Genomic DNA, 21,104 nt, shown 5'->3' with positions numbered 1-21,104 from the left:
TTATCGCAACACATGCAGGATACTACTATAGGCTTCTCCCAAGTATTTCCTTCTCCACGAAGCCTCGAAAGGTCTTTCTTTGACCCCATGTCCCCCTCCCTGCAGCAGCAAGCACAGCCGCACCTTGCTGCTCAGGCGCTCCGTCTCCACCTCGAATTCCCGCAGCCGCCCCTCGGGGAGCGGGGAACCCGAGGAGCACAGCCGCTGGGCAGCAATGGCCTCCTGGGTGTGGGCCTCCTCCTGCATCTGCTGCACCAGCTGCTCGGCCACTTTGCTGCTAGAGATCTGCTTGGACAGAAAGGAGGAGGTGGAGGAAGGGCATCAAGGAAGGCCGGCAATGGCTGGAAACCCACAACTGCTGCGGTGTCATCCAGGTTTCCGTTAAACATGGAACATTTGTACTATCACAGATGTGCTAGCCCTTGTGAATGCTTTTACGAGGGCCACAGCACAAACTAGAGAGAGACCTTGGGAGAAAACAGCCTCAAACGCAATAACTGGGCACCGGGAAAACTGCAACCTTACAAAAGCTGAAACAATGTTGGACTGGAGAACAGCCATGTGCCTGGGCCGAAAGATTTGACGGTTAACCAGGGCAGGCATATGGTGAAGCTTGGTACTTTCGAGATTTGGCTAAAACAAGGAACCAGGCAGTCAGAGTAACTAAATTCATAGCACTCCACTATAGCGTGCTTTGTAGTGAAGAGGCAAAGAGTGAATAAAACTTGAACCATGTAACAGTGATGGCAGAACTGCGCATTCCAGAAGCGACAAGACATGGGCTATGGTCATTTGGAAGTCGCACACTTACTCATCTAAGAGGTGCACACAATACATAGATGGCGTGAAGAAAGTTTAGACCTCTTTACACAAGCATGAATGGTAGCCATTATTCAGCAAAAATAAATTAACAGCATTATGAATTAAAGGGGTGCTCACACCAATCTTCAGAGTTATTATTATTACACAGTTCGCTTTCCTTACTCAACAGAATACCCTCACTGAACTACGAACGGCCTGAGATGAGTGGAACATACTTTAATTTGGCCTCGTTTATTGCTCTGATGGAACCGCTCGGGGAGCAGCACGCAGCAAATGGACATCGGCGTGACACCACCCCATGCTAAGGAAAATAAGGTGATGTAGCTGAGTGTCTCTGATGTTTGTCAGGAACTCATGACGTCAGTTCACGCATACGACCTGGCGAGTGGTGGCATGGCACTACCACTGTTAAAAAATAGATGTATGTATTCGGCGCAACACGTTAACTGCTTCCCAGAACTGCACTTATGGCAATAACATTTCATACATTGGAAAGGAGCTGATAATATGGTGCATAACTGCAATAGAAGTCACCGTCTGCACCTTTACTTGAGCACTGAAAGTGCTCAAGTATTTTGAAGTGTTCTTTCAGTATTGCTGGGCCATTAAGCCTAGATAAAAGCAATAAAAAAAGAACAAAAATTTGGTAACAGCCCACTTAGCACTGAACAAGAGTGAGAACAAATTCAGGTTTAGCATGTACACCCCTTGCCAAAATTTTCTAGGCCAACCCTAAAAGCAGTTTATGACAGCAAGAAATAAAGGTATTTTCTCTAGTGTTCCAGCATAAAACATTTCAGCCTCACTTTGGACGTAAGTTTGTACAATTAATTTTTTTCGGCCTGCACACTTTTGGCTTGGCCTAGAAAATTTTGACAGAGACTATATCGTACTCTAGTAAACGTTTTTTTAAGGGGGGACATGGGTCTTAAAACAACTTCCTTTAATTTTCAAGCAAACTCTGTGAAACTTGTCAGGCTTGCTTCTTTTTTCCCACTGATTTCAAATATGCCATTATTTTTTGAGTCAGTCAATTAGTTCCCAAGAACAATAGACAAAACAGTGTTAGTCATAAAACTGTAATCTTTATATTTTCAAGTATTATGAACCCCGGTGTATGCAATAAAAAAAGTGGTTTTTTGATGCACTAACTAGTCTTACAGCTCATTAAACCTTGGTGGCGCCAGTGGCAAAAAACTTTCCGAATATCCATTTCAAACACCACAGTTTATTGGTGTTTGAAATGAAACTTGAGCTTCACGGGGAGGGTGTCCTCCATTTGCTCTCGCTGCTCGAGAGCTGCTGCTACACTACGAAAAAATTAGGTCCCATTCCACTCTGAGTAGGCGGATTACCAGCGAAGCTTTTTAGCACATGACATAGAGGCGACACCAAATCTAGGTGAAAGGTATGAGCAAGTTTTACTTCCCTTGAAGGCGCTAATCCCTAAGAGTTTTGTGTCGCGGCATACTACCATAGCCACTAATTTTTCCGTGGTTGGACACTGTTAAGCCAGGCCTGTCGAGTGAAATCGCGGTTTTGGCGTCGAGAGTGCACAGTGAATGCTCACACAACAGCACACGAGACAAAAGACAGATGCTGCTTCGTGCAGTGCCACTGCGTGGACACATGTGCTGTGAGCTTTGACGGATCCACCACCTTCTCGCGTCATTTTCTGATGGCAAGCGCCTTTACTCTTGCCCCCCTCCCCTTAGAACAAACTAGCGATTAGACACTGTCACTGCGTGAGCGTATGCTTGCCCTTACTCTTTCACATATCCCCCTCTCTGCAACACTTCCCTTGAAATGATTATGCAATTAGACGGTATCTCTGCAGAACTGCTGTTACACTAGGAACAAGCGCCAACCGTTCCCTATTCTCACCCCGAGGTTGGCCATCTCCGAGCCCAGGATGAGCCTCTGCGAAGCAGGGGGCTCGGTCCTGCGCAGCCGGACCCTCTCGGCCATCTTGGCCACTGGCGGGAGAGCAGCCTCCTCGGCCAGTGGGGACGAGCTGCCGCCCGGTGTCTGGCCGCAGCTGCTCTGGGGGCTGGTGGCCACACGCTGCTGCAGGTCCCGCACCTGGGGTGGGGGGATGGGCCAAGAGAGGGGCTGCCATTATGCATCCGCCACACACGCGTGGAACCACTGATCAAGGAGCTATCACTGCAGGAGCATTCTCTACTGCGAGTAGAGAATCCACAAAATTCACTCCACGCCACTACATCACTTTTTTCCCTCCCACGTTGCACTCTGCAGGGCTTTTCAGGGTGAAAGCCCGGATCTAGGAAAAAATGGTGTTGTTGTTGTTGTTTCTGTTCAATAAAATGGCTGTACCAACCCAGGTTCAAATCCGGTGGGATTTGAACCTGGGTCTGTACAGCAGCAGCCCAGTGCTTTACCAACTGCGCTACCTCCACACGTTTCCAGCATAGAACAAAAGTCGGTGTCATTGTTGTTGTTTCTTTTTTTATGGCACATACACACTTGAGGAACTGGCCAGCAATCGGGTGCTTTTAGAGGCAATGTGCCTGCTTCATAAAATTCACAAAACTATGAATTGGAAATGTAAATGTTATATAATATTGCATGCCACATAACACCTGAACATGGTGGCACGTGAAGAGACCAGGTGCACACCAGCCGTGCAGAAACCGCAGTCTAGGGAAGCTGTCGCGTGTGCTAGCCCGCTTGCTGACGTAATTCACGGCATAAGACGAAGAAACGAAAGCAAAGAAAGAGACGCATGCATGGTGTAGCGGAAAAGAAGCCGGTGAAGTAACTTCACCAAAAGACAGAGAAACAAAAGGGAAGAAAGAGATGTAAATAATATGATGTAAACAAGTTGTTAATAAGTACCACCAGGCTTTTGCCCACAAAGCACATAAGCAGACTGAAGTGCCCAGAGGAATTTTTGGTGCCATTTACTGTGGACAGTCAACACCGAATTTTTTGACCCAAGAGGCCTGTAAAGCAATTGACTTTAAAATCTGGATTGGCCACAGTGTCCGTAACACCTCCTGGTTCCTTTCCAACTACCGTATTTACTCGAATCTAACGTGCCTTCGATTCTAACGCGCACCTAGTTTTGGCGACGGGAAAAAAGAAGCACAAAAGTTCTCTTCACAGGACAAGCTGTTTATGGATGCAAAAAATTCATTTATTATCTTGCTAAGGAGGCTCTTGTCATTGTCTAGTCTCAACATTATATATGGTAATCCACTCATGAGGGCTGCCCTTCCAAACTCAAGTCGTGAAAACTTGAAAAAATATCTTTAAAAATGTTCAGTGGGAGTCTGTAACGTAGTGGCAAACCCCCTGCAGAACAGGACACACTGCACGGTACTACGCATGTTCGCTACTCCGTTGGCTCTGTCTCCTTCGACACCGCTCCTGCTACCTTGGCAGACCTGCCAACCCCACACTGCTCCAAGTACTACAGAAGATGCCAAGAAATACTAAAATTGCATACAAAAATACTAAAATGCCATTTTATTCCTCAAAAACTCACTTGGATAAAATACATAGCAAACATACCACAAAAGACGGACAAAATGTTCCAAGAATTAATTCTTGGAAGTGGAGGGCCCGGCCCGCACAGAGGCCGTTTCTTCCTTGGCACATCTTGCAACAATCAAATGCTCAACTGTCTTTTCAGAGATGCAGGCACGGAACTGTGTGCGCCTTTCTGACTTTGCTGAAAGCTCTTTCACACTCTGCATTGCTATGCGGGAGTGTCAAGACCCCCACCATAACTTTCGCAAGTTTAGCATACTTCAAAGTGCCATCCAATCCTCCCAGATCGGACACCGCACGCCACTGCTTGTCGATCCGCTCCTGCTTTGTTACTTCAGCGGGTAGTTCTTCCAACTGAAGACGGGCAAACTCTGCCCGATTGTCGTCCAGAGCAGGATTGATACCTTGCCCCTCTTGAACTGGTACAAGCACTGGAAAGCGGTTGACTAGATCCTTGATATCAGAAAGCTGGCATGTTCAATGGAAGCAAGCCTTGCCACTTCTGCACTCTTCAACAGGTCACACTTCAGTGGAAATTTTAAGATCATGTACCTACTCTGTTGCCGGCACTAAGAATCTTCTGATTCATGTAAAAACTCCTCTCCCGCTTCTTTCTTCAGGCTTTACAAGCTCTGCGTGGTCTGGCTGCCAATTACTAGGTCTACATCATCTGTTTGGGTGGTTGAAGACTTGTGCTCAACGTTGGTCAGCACAGCAAAAAAAAAAAAAAAAAAAAACGCACACAACGCACCACACGAAGCACACGGGGAAACAAATAAAAGCAAGCACATTTCGAATAGTCTTCGGCTTTGGCTCTAGATACAAGCCGATATAGTGTTGCCAGCATGACTTCGAGGAATGGCGAGATGCAGCCAGTAGATTGGATTGTATGGACCAACTTTGCCAAGTTTTCGGCGCGAAACTTAAAAAATCGTAAAAATATATTTGTCATCACGATACTCGTAAAAATGTGCTGAAAATCGTAAAACTTGGCAGGGCTGCCTTGGGCTCGCTGTCTGAAAAGCGGCGCTTCTTTTGGGCTTTTATCACCCCAAGAAGCACTCGCAAGGCACTGCGGAGCCCGTCAAACTGGCTGAGTGCCAACTTCGTGCCTTGCAGATACATAACACGCTGTCGCCCATCCCCCTTTTCCCCACCAGAAGGGTATGTGCGTGCGCAGTTTTTTTTTAGTGCATGGGTGCGTTACGTCGTTTTGTGTGAAGACATAAACCTTCTTTGGATTTTTGTTTAGTTATTTTGGCATTGCCGTGGGTCTTGCAGTCTTTGACGCTTTCCTTACATAACTGCGGTTATGGTTGCCTTTGTAAGTTGCTAATGATAAGAAACCACTAAAACTGTTTCAACTGGTACTCAATTGTAATGCTGATGCGATTTTGGGACGTATTTGTTCGGAAAACAGGTGCACATTAGGATCGAGCAAATATGGAACACACATTATTAACAACTGGCTTTACCAAACGATGCAGAGATGTGCAAAAAAAAAAAAGTCAAACACACATATGGCACACTTGAAATAAGTTTGCAAATGGTATTTTCATTGTACAGGACACTGCTTAAACCTTCCTATTGGCGTTTTACATGCCAAAGCTACACTATGCTATGAGGCATGCAAGTTACTCCAGACCTACCAGGGGATATTGTACTCACAGGCGTCCTCCCTTAACAAAACAGTCGCAGTGGCCAAAAATAAAACTAGAACAACCACTCAGCAGCTGAGCCACCACAGCAAGTATAGGTCACATATCACTACCTTCCTAAAACCCCTCTTCCTATCCTAGACATAGTACCCCATAACTGCTGCCAGCTCCCAAAGGAGACACATTCATATTGTCACAGGCAGATGACGATGAGGGGAGTGGAACATGGTGCCATGTTCCCAACATCACGGGAAAAAAAAAAAAAAAAAAATGGCTGTGGCTTAGCTCAGCTAACCTTGGATATGCAAAGCAAAAGCTTGGCTTAGTCTGGTTGAGTCTTGGTTTCGCTTGGTTAACCTTTGATGTAGCTGTGTCGCCGACCAGGGCTCAAAGCCGTTCGGTCCCGCGCAACGCTCACAGGAGAAGGCCCGAACCCGCTTTCATTCACGGCGAATGCGGTGTCGGCGTTCCTCTTCACCAGGCGCAAGATGAGTCATGTAGCCTGAGACGACCCAGTGGCGCATGCGTGGGAGGTGGCAGGGTTGGTCGGCTGCCGATCAGCTGAGCGCCCGCAACCGCGGCGGTTGCCACCGCTCACATGAGCAGAACAACTGAAAACAGGGCCTTGTGCACAGCGCCGAAAGTGGGCCCGGCGAATCATGCGATGCACTTCAAGGGGTGTGTTGCAGGGGGTGGGTCTGCGGTCAAATGAGGGTGAACTTTACAATCCACAGCAAAACCACTGTACAAAAGTAGTAAAACTTTGCTTTTAAAGCAGTGTGTGGCATGCAACCTGCATGGGTGCTCTCATCACTGACATCTTGTAAATACATCACTTGACCATCACCTATGGCTTGTCTCATCTTTGCCCTGCCACCACGTAACCATATTTCAGGACCACTACACCAGGGCAATCTGTCAGGCATAGCCCTGGAAGGCCAAGAGGGGTTCCTTCCTCTGAGGGCGGTCTCTTCTCCCCCTCCCCCCCCCCCCCGTCAGATTCAGACGAAAGAGGAGCCCCCCCCCCCTTGCCTTGCGCTGGTAGCGGTCCCTGTCCTCGCGCAGCGCCGCAGTGGCCGCCCTGGCCCGCTGCAGGTCGGCCTCCTGGCGGGCCAGCCTCTCCTGCAGGCCCACGTTGTGCGAGCGCAGGGCGGCCAGCTCCTCCTGCAGCTGCGACGCCTGCAGGCTCTGGCACGACGTGGCCCGGTGCTCCACCCGGGTCGCCCCCCCACGCAGCCCGCCTTGCTGGCTGCTGCCTCCACCACTGCCCCGGAACCCCTGCATCGGAGGCAGCCAGGGTCACACCCATAACCCCTGAAGTCCCGACAGTTGGGCCACAAGTGCCCACTCTATGCCCCGTTAAAGAGGCGTGTACGAGCTGTCCCCTCAGATGCTACAAAACTCCGTATCCTGCAGAGTTTCTCTTTCATCTTCACAGGACTTTATCGTCAATCACAAAACATTAATAAATTGTGACTGCACACAGTCCTCAACAATACGTGCCACGAACAACTCTGTGGCCCTAATGGCTTACGATTCACTCTTCAGAGAGCACACGCCATCTACATGCCTAGTCATGTGATCTCTGGTATTCAGAGCAAAAGCTCTACTACTCCAGGCGCACACCCAGAAAACACCCCATAGCGTTAACCTGACCTTCAAGCTTAGTCAAGGTCAAGCAGCGCCTTGTGTAGTAGCGCAGAGTGGGCTTGGTCAGGGGTGGGGAGAAGGAGATATGGAGGAAGAATCAGAGCGCGTGCGTGCCATCAGAAAATGATACAAAAAGGCACTTGGTGCATCCAGGTTCACACTTACACCACCGGCTGCTTTGCGGTGCAATTGTATGAACGTTCACTGCACACCCCCAGTGCAAAAACCACACTATCACACGACAGACTTGGTTTAAGCGTGTTCAACAACGTCAAAATTTTTTATAGCTTTTGCTTCACCCTTCACACACCATACATCACATACATGTCATGGTCATGTGATCCTTCTGCTTAGAACCAAAGCCTTACACGAAACATGCCCCTCACAACTTTCCTTTTTGAAAGAAAAAGAGCAGCACCAAACTCATTCCTTGCTTCTTGGAGGGCAAAAAAAAAAAAACTCCAGGGTACAAGCACCCTATTGCAGTAACACTGCCCTGTGCCCAGGCATAAACTTTGGCAACCAAAACTGAAAATCGTGCCCAGCAGTGCAGGCTGCTTTTCAACCAAGCAGGCATACCTGAGGCTTTTCTTCGAAGCTTTCGTTATCTCCAAGGCCACTGCTGGTGTCTTCTCCTTCGTGCGTTTGCGTCGGCATGACTATTTCCGTTGTCGCACATTTTCCCGAAATAACATCCGTAAATTCTGGTGGGGATTCGTTGTCTGAAATAACAACAAGCAGGATCTGCATCAACACCAATCTTGCAACTAGCAACAGGTGTTAAGAGCAACTCTGCAAAAGCTGCAAGGCAGTTATTACCTTTGTCACTAATCGACTCTGTAGCCAGGTTTTCATTACTGGTGCAGTGACTTAAAACGTCACTTATCCTTGACTCGTCACCAGACTGCTGACTGTACTCATCTTCTTCCCTAAAGAAAGAAAAAGAACGAAAAAGGTTAACAATAATAAGCCATCAACAAGAATAGCCATCGGCAGCCTCAGAAGTAAACTGCATAAATCTGTTGCACAACCGAAAGAATGCTGGTGAAATCACATTGAAGGACATCAAAATGGGTTCTGCCTCATTTTATCTTTAGTATCATCATCACCAGCCTATCTACGCCCACTGCAGGGCAAAGGCCTCTCCCATTATTCTCCAATTACCTCGGTCCTGTGCCAACTGTGACCAATTTATCCCCGCAAACTTCTTGATCTCATCTGCCCATCTAACTTTCTGCAGCTTTGATTTTTTATTTTAGCAGTAAAAATTTTACAGTAAGAGGAACTGTTACCATCATAACTGAAATACAGCTACTACATATTTCAGACGCATTCTTCATTCTCAGCATTTTCAAACATCGACTCTTCACTGTTTCCGGCATTTTTCGTTGTCATGTTGTATATAACTCCGCTCAGCTGCCAGTTATTCTACATCTCTACCCGCAATAAAATTTTCAAAATTTTTGCAGTGATGTCACATGATCAGAAATTTTGGGTGCAAAACTTCGACAAATAACGGAGACAGACAGAAACTTTATTGCATTGTGTACTAAAAAAAAACACTTTTAAAGAAAGTCCTTTCCTCTAGAACTTTATTGCCTTGGTAGCATGTTGCCCTAGTGCAAAATTACAAGCTGTTTTGACACTTTGATGCCAGTTTCAAGTTAACATGGATAGTGAAAACACTCATGAAGGTACACTGAAACCAGCGCAACAAAAGCTCCTGTGCATCATAACCCCAACTCACTTGTAAAAAGTGTACATGTTACGCCCACTTCTGACAATCAAAACAACAGCCCAATGTGACAACATTAGCATCAAAGTGCTGTGGCCCACTGGAATGGCCGCTTTCTCTTCTCTTTTTTCAGTTTCTTGATATCATGAACGGGACTAGGCATCCCCTGAAACCTTCCATCCCACCCACTTACTCATCCTAGAGATCCCTAAGAAGCCACCGAGCGGACACTGTAGCGCAGACCACCAGCTTTACAAATGCAACTGCATTCATTACAGACGCAACAACCAAGAATCAGAGCTACGACCCCTCCAGCTAAGCAGCATTTTTCACCAATTTCAGCTGATCAGGATAGAGCTTAAGCCAATAGGAAGCAGACAGACACGGAAAAGGGGGAGGGAGGGCACCAACTTGATGACGGCAGCCCTCTGGATGTCGAGCTTCTTGGAGAGCTCCGCGATGATGCTGTGTAGCTCGATGATGCGCTCCTCATAACGCTGGGCCTGCTGCTCCAGACGGTCCTCACGGTCCCGGCCGACCTGTAGCCGCTCCAGCTGCCATTTGCTCAGCTTCCTCTCGAGCACCTCTTTCTCCTGCGACATCTGCTGCAGCCGGTTGGCAAGGTCGTACACCTCACTCTTCAGCGACGATATCGCGGCCAGGTGAAGCTGGAAGGGGGGAGGGGAGAAAAAAAGGCCTTGTATGAAACCGGTGTTTTAAAACCCTAGCCCAAGCTGGGTTGCTAACTTGAATGACCGAGTGCATTGCATAACACCAGCATTACTTTCCCTGCTAGCTTAGTTTGTTTCATTAGTCACACCTGTTTTTAGTGCGCCGCATGGAAGTTTACACACAATGCAGGAGAACTGTAACTTACTATGAAGTGAATGTAGCTCCACAAGTGACAACCGTTTTTGCAAACGAACGAAGTGAAATTAGGACAAATACAGTCATACCAGAGTCCTTCAGTGCTTTTCTGGTCATGAAACTCCGCCGTCATGCTATGGGAGAGCTTTGTGCGCTGCCCAGGAAGGCCGCGCCGTGGCGCTGGTGTTGATTGGAGGACAGCAGAGGGAGTGGTCTGAGTGCGTTTGGCAGGGAACGGACGCTCGCCGCCTATCAGCAGTGCGTTTTCGCTTTACGTGTCGTGGGCCGCTGAAATGGACTTATCATTTTGTGAGTGATGACAAAATATGGTGTGAACAGACATGCTACTACTGTGTTCCTGCCTGCCGGACTGGCTACAGAGCTGCGGCGGCCACGCTTGATGCCCTCCGATCTGCGGTGGCGCCCCTCGCGGTAGCCTTTGTCTTTGTACGAAACTTGGCCGGGAGTTTCATGACCAGAGAAGAATTGAAGGACTCTGGTAATACATTCACAGCACAATCGCTACAGCCCTGCCCGTAGCTTAGTTCACACTTATTATTCCTCATCATCACTATCAGCAGCACTTTAGTGTCCACAGTGGACGAAGGCCCTCCCTGAAATATCTCGCATCAAAATTAATTTCTTACCCCCAAATTTTCCCACCTCATCGCTCGATCTCACATCCTGTATTTTTTGGCTTATCTTCCTATTTTCAGTAGCCGCACCGTTGCTTGTATCCTCTGTACATTGCCTGTTTTTCGCTACACCCAGCTCACCTTGTTGGCCAGCTTGAGGAGGTCACTGGAGTTGCTGGGAATGCTGCCGCCAGAGGCTTCAATCAACCTCTGCAGGGTGTTGGGTTCGGGGCTCAAGTCCCGCGTGCCAGAGTCAAACTCCCAGCTTTCGTGACGCTCCGACAGGGCCCCTGCATTTATTGAGCACACCACCTCTGTTTGTAACTTCAAACACGGTTAACGATGCACATGAATATGCACAGAAGCAAAGGCAAAAGAAACAACACTACCCAAACTGCATACAGACAACCATAATAATGAAGCAGAGAATATGCTAATGGGATAGAAAGTAAGTGCAGAAGAAATGGGTGCAAAGATTCACTTTTCAGCTCAAAGCTACATTCTTCGAGCATGATATCTGTTTCAGTAGCATTAGTACCTCTATGCATTTTGACACTCAAACCAAAACAAGCTTGTTGTTTTTGCTACAATAGGTTTCTGCACAGTTTACGACTGTGATTGTATTTTTTGTCCCCTCCAAAAAACAGGGTTTTCATCCTGACCTCATTTTATTTTATTCTATTCTGTCCTTTATTCGATCCTTTATTTTGTTTTATTCTGTTTAAGCAAACATTAAATTTACCACTTTTAAATTGCAGGAACCGATTAAATAAAATGCACCTTTTACAGGCTCAGAGTTTTAATATTAAGAGCATGCAAGTGTGCACACATCATTCTTTAGCCTACACTCAGTGACGAACAAGATGATGCGATGAGAGTTAAGACAAGAATCATCGTCTTGGTTTGAAAACCCGCTGCCAAACACGCTGCGATTACCACAGCGTCTGAGGCATTTTCCTGCTACACTCAAGACTGCTGGTTCAGACACCAGGCAAACATCAGCTGTTTTTTCTATCCAGTAAAAAATATAAAAAATACAGAGAAGCCTTCATGCCCGACATTACGTGTGCACCAACACTGAACTTCAGGAACCATGGGACCCCGTGAGCTGCTGTATTTGCAATATTCTAATGTGCACCTTTTTTGCTAAAAGTAGCTAAGAGTGTGTGTGCGTTCCAAACAGGCTCAAAACTGAAATCGGCTTCAAAGCGGCCGGAACAATTGCCATGGACATGAACTCCTCAAAAAATCCGCTTAAATCAATACAAAACCATCCGTCAGCATCATGTTAGTAAATTTTGGAGCACCCATTCCTCAATGGGCATACCTTAGCCAGCTGTAGCACTCATTTCCGCTACTGCAATTAGCACCTCGTTTCAGTCGTCATGGCCTCAAAGAGGAACCACCATGGAGTGTCCACGAAGTGCAAGGTAATTTTACTTGCCGACAGCGAGGGGGCATTTAGGAGACATGAGTGGGCGATTGACGTAAACAAAGGAGAACCTTACTTTCATGAGAGGATTCACCAGCCCTGAGAACGAAGGTTTTTGAGAACCCAGGTGCAAGTCATAAAATTAGCAATGAATGAACCCAAGGCCTGTCATGTATAAAATTATGAAGGTCGTGACACTTAAAGTCTTCAACATTTTTACTGTTGTACACTCCAGTTTTAATGCCTGCAGGAGATGGATATGCAAGTTCATGAAGCACAAGAGATTTTTGCTGCCACAGTTGTGTCCGTCAAAAAAAATGTCTTCTGCCAGATATGTGGTGTCATGTATATTGCACATGCATGGTAGAATCAGCGTCGATTTTTTTTTTTAATTTTCCTATGTAAGCTTACCTGCACGTTGCAATCGAGGGCACGTTAGAATCAGCAAATAGGGTAATACGAAGTCATCCACTACAGCATGCCTACTAGCATCTTAAATTGGCATCTTAAATTGTAAACTTCCATTTCAAATCTGCCCCCACCGTGCCCTCGTAACACCAGTAGTGAAACTCCACTTCGGAACCTGGGCCGTGCGAGCACCCCTGCTTCGTTGAAGCTGAGGGGCAAGTGTATTGGCATGGGACCAAAGGCATGAAAACTAAACTTTGCTACACACTTACTTAATAACACAATTTAACAAATTAAGGATTGCTTTTCAAACTAGGAAATGCTAAATTAAGTACTGCTTACTTACGTTTCCAAGGTTTTTTTTTTTTTTTGTAACTTATGGCAGCAGCCGCAAGCACTTAGTACTTTGTCAACTTTCTGTCGACAGATTGCAGGCTTGTCAACTTTCTCCATCGCAGGTTAGATTCCCGGCCGCCGCGGCCGCTTTTCTCATGGAGGCAGAAAGCAAAAACGCCCGTGTGTAGGCGATTTCGGCGCATGTCAAAGATCCCGAGGTGGTCCAAATTAATCCGGAGCCCTCCACTACGGCGCACCTCATCGCCTGTGTTGCGTCAATGCGTAAAACCCTACAATCAATCAATCAGTCAACTTTCTCCATGCTTGCCCCTTTTTGCTCCCAGCACAGGGGGCCAACCATGTGCCGTTCTTTGATACAGAGGCTTATTGGGAGTATTTCGGCTGGTGATATTGAGAAACTGGGGTAACCTTGGCTGGCATCACTGCTGGCCCTCCAGGAGCACGAGGCCTGTGTGGCAGGACCCTTGACCAGGGCCTCTTCCTCCTGGTGTGTGAGGGCGTTGATTTCCCCCATGAGCTGCATGCGGCGCCGCAGGAACTCGGCATAGGAGATGCGCCCGTCCTCGTCGGCCCCGAGCTCTTCCATCAGCTCCGTGACGCAGTGCTCCAGGTTCAGCTGGCGGCACACTGCCAGCAGGTCTTGGCTGCGGTGGGCACCAAGGAAGGGGAGCGCAACAGTAAGTGCGGCACATCCCTGTCACCTCATCGCCATCAGCCCGCTTGAGTCCAGTGCGGGACAAAAGCCTTCCTCGAGTTCCTCCAACCATTCCTACCATACAATGCCTTAGTCTATCCTTTGCCTCTGAACCTTTGCATTTTATCTTTTCATTGCATTAATGGCCTACCTCTACATTTAGTAGCCACTCAGCAGCCACTCGGTTTAATTTCTGACGTTCCACCAGTGGACAGTTCTCCACATTACGTGCCTCGCCCAAGTTCACCTCCGCCTCATAATTAGAGCTACACTGTCTTCCTCCCAAACTTGTTCTCTGACATGAGATGTTCTATTTCTATCCCTAGTCGTTACTCCTATAAACCTTCTTTCATTTGCTTGTTGGGCTGACTGAAGTTTTCTTTCAGGGAACTTAGAACCTCAGGAGCGTAGAATGATAGCCTTCACGACCCTTGGTGGCTCAGCGGATAAGGTGCTACACTGCTAAGCATGACGTTGAGGCAAAATACAGAATAATTCCAGTACACAAGACATCGGCAAATGCTTAGAGGGGCCATGAAGACAACACACAAGTTTGCTCCAACCAAAAGACTGCCATGGCAGAGTAACAGACGTTCCAGGTTTAATGCAAACGCTGTACTTAATTAGGCTCGATAACTGGGAAAAGTGTGGACAGCCAGGGGGTGTCAGAGGTGCTTCCCGCAACTGCTGAGTAATATCATCAGGCAATGTCAGCTGACAAGTGGTACAGACTGGCTGATGGTGTTAAAAACAAATGCGAGAACTGCAGGGTATTACAGGGACATGGTACCACCTCTGTGTGGTTTTTTAAGAGATTGACACAAAAGTGCCATTCACTGTACTGTAACTATGCACACCCATAATCAAAAGAAATTTCATGAACTCAGTGCGTTCATTGTAACGTTGGAAGTTCTAGTGGGCTCTAGTTGACCAATTCTAGTGAAATGTTTGAGTTTCGTCATCTGAAAGAAGCACAATGCCTGCAGTGATGCAGGCGCAGGGGTAAAACGTCCGACTAGGCTTGGCTAAGTCACAATTAAGGCCATTTCCCATTGGTTGATTTTCGGTTTATGCCCGAGTGCGTCCCCCTGACAAGTACACAAGGGAATATTGGACACGTGACAAGGGAATTTTGGAACGGATTAGGAGTTGGGAAGATAACAGGAAGTTAAATTTAAAGTTTTCTGTAACAAAAATGTTCCACCGGACAAAATTGTAGTGAGGTATGAACTGTCCAATATCTCAAATAAAACAAATTAGCACGTCCTGTTGTGTAAGATCCCCCATGGGTAATTGAAAGTAATCTGTAGCCCTTCTTTTACGACATGCCACTCGTGTGGCTTCAGCCCATAAAATTTCAAGCTAAACTTGAAGCTTAGTTGAAGTTCGCGCGTGACAGGTAGTGACCGAGCTCGTCTGAATAAAACGGCCACAACAGAACCGTGGCAGGGCCATCGTATTATCTGGAATTTCACAATTCTGTATTTGAAGCTGCTCACTCGCGTTTATGCTCATGTTTATATGCGTGGTTAAATGCAGAGGGGGAGCATGTATACTTCGTTCTGTGCTTCATAACTCTAACTAGGGATGCAAAAATTGAATGCGCAGCACATAGCACATACTGTCAGTTTCAGCACAATATGCAAACCGGCCACAGAAAGCTTAACAATTTATATTTGCGACTCTTATGGCTGGACTTTCATGGTTATTTCTGTAACGGTACAAAGAGCGCCCGAGACTTCAAATTCTACTGAAAACATTCCGCTGACCCCTGGGAAGGGTGCTGGAACCTTACAAGCTGAATACGTTTGATCTGGCGCATGTTCAAGAAATGCGCATCGAAGACAAAATACCCAGACACCAAAAAGCGCGCAGTTGTGCGTACGATACTCACCTACAACGTTGACATGATTCCTGAAACTTGCTCATAATTACGGCAGCGAGTAGTCCTTCTTCACAATAAAATAAGATGTTTTTTTGGCAAAGGCAACATCTGAGATGCACAAAATCTAGCGCTAGTAGCATCTAATAACAAGCAGCAAGCATCGTAAAAGGATCGCTTAACAAAACTTGCCTGTCGATGTAGCCGTCTCCATTGCCGTCGCAAGTCTGGAAGAGTCGCCGAATTCGCTCTTCCTCAGGAGTTGAACCGGAATCACTCCCACTGGACTCGCTGTTCACGTCACTGGCCATATGCATTTCGACCCATGGGCAACTCCGAGACCGCGATTTCTAGCTGCAACAACGATTTGATGTGCGGGTGCTCAGTTGTTTACATTAGGCCGAAGACCTCTCTCCGGCGATACCATATCGCACGGATCGCGAAGCGTTTTGAGGAGCGGATCGCGTTTGAAGCTATCCGGTTCATAACAGGCGTGAGGTAAAGGAAGCCTCTGGCGATCAAAAAAGTTTAGCTTTCAGGTTCATAAGGCTTCCAACGAGAAAATACCAGTTCGGGCAAAGGTCGAGACCGAAATTATATTGAAATGAAAACATTTCACCCCCAAAACAGCAACCTCAATGTTGCCAGCTTAGAGGAATTCAGCTGCCGAAACCGAAAGAAACGACGCCGGCGCGATTGGGCGCGATTGCATGCACGTAGTGCAAAACCAACATAAAATGCCAAGTTCTAACTAGCTTTGATTGGAATTGCCCACTAACTTCAAAACAAACACCAAAAAGACAGTTAAATAGTAGTATTAACTCTATGAGTTAAATGGTTGCACTAAGTACACGCTTCCGTCAGCCTGTTTGTTCGTTTTGGCCCAACGTAGTTTCAGTTTCAGCGTACGTAGTGCAAAATAATTTTCCTACATTGAAGCAGAACGAATATTCTCGCTCATTCTGATTAATTAAGCGAAAGAGGACGCGTTTCGGATGGCCAGCGATATCTTGTTTGCTAGTAAAAATTTAGTCCAGCATTTCTCGTCACGCATATTACGTCGACGTCATGAAGCGCGTGGAGGAAACAGTAGTGAAGAGAGACTTCCCACAAACTAGTACAAAGCAATTCAAGCAAAAGAGGTTGTTCTGCCTGGAAGTAGTAGATAAAAATATTTGCTCGATTCCCCAGAATGGCTGCTGACGGCCGGAGGCAGCGTAGACAACGTGGCCCGCGTAGCCGACTGCACCAGTCATGACGCCAGCTATTTCAAACTTTTAAAGCGAAGCCTTTTATGCCTCCGTGATTGATTGATTGATTGATTGATTGTGGGGTTTAACGCGCCGACGCAACGCAGGCGATGAGGCGCGCCGTAGTGGAGGGCTCCGGATTAATTTTGACCACCTGGGGATCTTTATCGTGCGCCGAAATCTCGTACACACGAGCGTTTTTGCTTTTCGCCTCCATCAGAAAAGCGGCCGCCGCGGCCGGGAATCGAACCCGCGACCTCTCCGTGATGGCGACGCTGCCCCAAAACGCACTGCAGGAAAGCCAACTTACACAATGGGTTTCCACAAAGGCACATTAAGTGCCTCAAGAAAAAAAAGCTACCTGTGGTGGGAATAGAATGTCGGCCCCTCACATTATGAAGCCGATATCTATCCAATTGCACCATTCCCGAGACGGTCGAAGCCATTTGGATTTTGGACTTGACTTCGACTGAGGTTGAACGGAAGAAAGCTTCGCATTTTTACCATCTTCCTCTAAAGGAAAGGGATTTAAATTTTTTCGCTGGTTGTTGTACATAAATAGGCACAGGCAGCGACAGAGGTAATAGCTCTCGTGTACAGCAGCATAAATTTTCTGGCTGTACTTGTACAACTATGCAAAGCATTAAATTTGATCGAAATTGAAACTGACTTGACCGCCTGTTGTAGTGAGACAAATTGCATAATAATGTTTACGAGCTGAAGTTCATGCCTTTTAAAAACGTGTTCCCAGTAGGAATCCCCACCCACATGTATTTCACACTTGAATGTACCTGCCTTTAAAACGCTTGCACAAGCCCCACCAATTCCGTTTCACCAATCTTTATTTGCAAAAGAAGAAATCGCAGTGCGCGAAAGCGTACGGGGCAGCAATACCTGTTTTCATGCTTTTGGCATTTTCTGAGCAACCGCTGCTGTCACCTGCGGTACATTTGTATTCACGGCACTGTAGTCTACCAATAAAAGTCTGCTCGTTTAAGCCCTTGAGTTCCTCTTCAATTTTATACATTTCACTAAGGACAGATCACTCCTGTAAAATAAAAGAAATAAGTTGTAGAACCGAATTGTTTAAGCATTCTTTTTTCCCCAAAACAATTAGTGATTGATTGATTGATTGTAGGGTTTAACGCGCCGACGCAATGCAGGCGATGAGGCGCGCCGTAGTGGAGGGCTCCGGATTAATTTTGACCACCTGGGGATCTTTAACGTGCGCCGAAATCTCGTACACACGGGCGTTTTTGCTTTTCGCCTCCATCAGAAAAGCAGCCGCCGCGGCCGGGAATCGAACCCGCGACCTCGTGCTCAGCAGCGCAACGCCTTAGCCACTGAGCCACCGCGGCGGGTCCAAAACAATTAGTGAATGGAATAAGTTACCCAGAAATGTTGTGACAATTATGTCTAATGATGTATTTTGTGTTCTTTGTAGTGTATCTTCGTTGAACATGCCGGGTTTTGGTTTGTCATTGTGCTTTAAGTGATATTTCTGTTCTGCCTGTATTTTTGTATGAATTTCTACTTTCTCCGCCCCACTGTATTGCCTTGATAAAGTGCTGTGGGTACTATGATAAATAAATAAATAAATAAATAAATGCCTCCAATGTTTTAAAGGAAACAAATAAAATTATAAACAAGGCTCAATGCACTTGCATTAACAGGACATTCAGAATTTTCGTTTTTGCATAAAAGTTTTTATTTGTTTTAAAACCATTGGCAAAATACAATTTTGTACCTGTCAAAGAAATCTCAGGTAAATATGCTTATTTTAAAGGCACTGATCAGTCCTTGCAAGCTACCTGCTGCGAAAACTGTACATAATGTGACACACAAACAAATGTGTTTAAAAGTAACAGCTGCATAGGTTAAAGTGTCATACGTTGAAAGCTGTGGTCAATGCAAGGATGTAGCCCTCATGTCCTTACAAGAGCTATCTTGCTTTTGATATATGCTGTGACATGTTGAGCCCATTTGCACATACACTGCAAAACAAACCCTCCTTGTCAAACTTGTCACTACAGACAGCCTCTCAACTCAGCCAGTTTTCCTTCTTTAAAGGAGCACTTACACGAAAATTTTATGTTACACTTTTATTGCTTTTATCGATGCTTAATGGTCTGGCCAACCTAAAACAGCACTTCAAATACTTCAGCGCGTGATAGTTAATTACATTGAACGGCCTGAAAATCGTTTGTTTCAAATTCCCGCGCTTTCATCCCGAACGGCGCATATGACAGACTCCCTGCCTGACCTCACCGCTTTGTGCGGACGTCACCGGTGCCCGATTGAGAGGGTGTTGCGGCCGCTCGCCGCTCGTGGGGCCGCGTGCGTGAAGTGACGTCACGAGTTTTTGACGAGCGCTGTCGCGTCACTTCTTTTTCCTCTCCTGGAGTGATGTCACGCTGATGTCCATTTGCCGAGTGCCGCTCTGCGCTCTGCTCCGTCGGCGCGATAAATGAGATCCAATTGAACTATGTTCTTCGCGTCGCAGGCCGCTCATATTTCAGCCAGGGTATTCTGTTGAGTGAAGGAAGCGAACTGTGCAATAATATTAACGCCGAAAATTGGTGTCAGTGCTCCTTTAAGCTCTTGCAAGTGAATGATTTTGGTCCGGGCTAAAGAGTGGGCAGCCACAAAAGCACAACAGTTGGTGTAATTAAAAGGGGTGCTGCAACAAAGAATTTGTTAACGAAGAAATAAACACCACGGCAGCCTCTGCCGTACCTGTCAGCAAAACAGTTACATATAGTAGATGGGAAACAGGTATGATGAACGCAACTAAGACTAAAGCCTGTGTACACAGACAATGAGATTGCTGAGTGACTTTTCTACAAGAAACAGCAGGACAAGACAAGTACTGACACAAACATGACACATGCATGCTTGATCGTCAAACAATGGATGAAGTCAGCAAAATGTGGAAGCACTAGTTTCTTCTTTCCACTTCGAACTTCCCGCCACAGAGTCCCTTGCGACGAGTAGTGACAGTTGTGGACGAACTGTCAACGTGCTTATAAAAGGAACCCCGCCTGGTGGTTGCGTTGCAGTCTCCGTTCGTGGCTCTTGACTCCTTGGGCTGTCTTTTTCTGTAAAGGGCAAAAACCATGCAACTACTTAGTCCCTGCAAGATTTTTGTACCCATTTCATTTCTCCAATCTTTATTATTGAGTGTCCACATTAAAGCACTACATTAAATAGTGAACTTCAGGGGACAACGGAAAAAACTGTTATCCTGAAAAATTGTAACAACAACAACAACAAAAAAAAAAGGACAGCGAAAGGGTTATTCTATCAGTCTGGGTAAATGAAAAATACCAGCTCGCCTGTGTAAGTAACTCAGCTGTGGCTATTTATTTTCTTTTCAAACTCGGCCTCATTTTTTCTCTTCCACTACATGCTCAAACCAACTATGTTGGTGATGGCCCTGTAACGTCTCTCCAATTGTTTCAGTACCTTTGCCGCAATGTACACAAGTCCTGTCTCATTGCTCATATTGGCCTGTATAGGCCCTCGTTCTCAAGCAGCCAGCTTGGACATTTTATATTGTGTCGTTATAATAATTATACACCTTGATTTCTCATAAGGCTGCTTTATAAAATTATACTCTTTGATTTCTCATAAGCCTGCTTTATAAACTCTAATGACTTTCTGTAGCCTTATCGGTTCCGTTCTTTCCGCCCACATAACCGTCTCTGTGTCCTCCACCTTCTTTTTTATTGATTCTTACTGTTTGTTTGCACCTTTTATTTTTTATTTTGTCGTCACCTTTCTTGTCCCCCTTTACCATGGAGTGTTCACGCTTTTACGGTTAGGGTACCTGCACCCTTTCCTTTCCCATTCGTTATCAAGCAAGTTACCATGCCTCACGTCAAAACATATTTTACTATGTGCTACCCTGGCCTCAACAGAGGCCCAGGCCATACCACCCCGTGCAAACTCATTTGTGGCCATACCACAAGCGCCTAGTGCAAATCAGCCAAGTGCCTTTGGGTTAATCTGTGCTTGTAACCTTCCATTGCTATACCCAATTTACTGGTGTATCCAGTATTTGTATAACTGGGTATTTGTATAACTGCTTAACTATGCACAAACACCATAAATATCAGCTAGCAAGCACAAATACCAATAACTTACACTTAGCTATAAACAAGTACTGCAAAAAAACAGACATGGACAAGACAACTGA

General features: G+C 46.3%; 2 protein-coding genes across 2 annotated transcripts in view; both read right to left on the bottom strand.

The window, feature by feature from the left end:
• The window catches only part of LOC144178816 (colorectal mutant cancer protein-like), a 34,086-nt gene extending 17,775 nt beyond the window's left edge, over positions 1-16,311 (bottom strand). The window contains exons 1-9 of the mRNA XM_077706940.1: positions 15,849-16,311; positions 13,489-13,724; positions 11,025-11,173; positions 9,793-10,049; positions 8,466-8,575; positions 8,226-8,368; positions 7,029-7,274; positions 2,707-2,904; positions 124-285 (exon numbers count right to left, since the gene is read on the bottom strand). Coding sequence (XP_077563066.1) covers positions 124-285; positions 2,707-2,904; positions 7,029-7,274; positions 8,226-8,368; positions 8,466-8,575; positions 9,793-10,049; positions 11,025-11,173; positions 13,489-13,724; positions 15,849-15,973 — 1,626 coding nt within the window. The 5' untranslated portion in view covers positions 15,974-16,311. The remainder of the gene's footprint in view (positions 1-123; positions 286-2,706; positions 2,905-7,028; positions 7,275-8,225; positions 8,369-8,465; positions 8,576-9,792; positions 10,050-11,024; positions 11,174-13,488; positions 13,725-15,848) is intronic.
• A 3,452-nt stretch (positions 16,312-19,763) lies between these two features.
• LOC144178815 (uncharacterized) overlaps positions 19,764-21,104 on the bottom strand; it is a gene marked incomplete in the record, with an annotated part of 24,376 nt that continues 23,035 nt past the window's right edge. Inside the window, 1 exon segment of the mRNA XM_077706939.1 lies at positions 19,764-20,004. Within this exon segment, the coding sequence (XP_077563065.1) occupies positions 19,826-20,004 (179 nt within the window).

This window comes from Haemaphysalis longicornis, unplaced genomic scaffold (assembly GCF_048455015.1).
Source record: "Haemaphysalis longicornis isolate Haplotype H1 unplaced genomic scaffold, Haemaphysalis longicornis Haplotype H1 scaffold_4, whole genome shotgun sequence".
NCBI classification, from domain to species: Eukaryota; Metazoa; Arthropoda; class Arachnida; order Ixodida; family Ixodidae; genus Haemaphysalis; species Haemaphysalis longicornis.
Note: the sequence above shows the minus strand (reverse complement) of the source record. Positions and strands in the feature narration are given on the sequence as shown.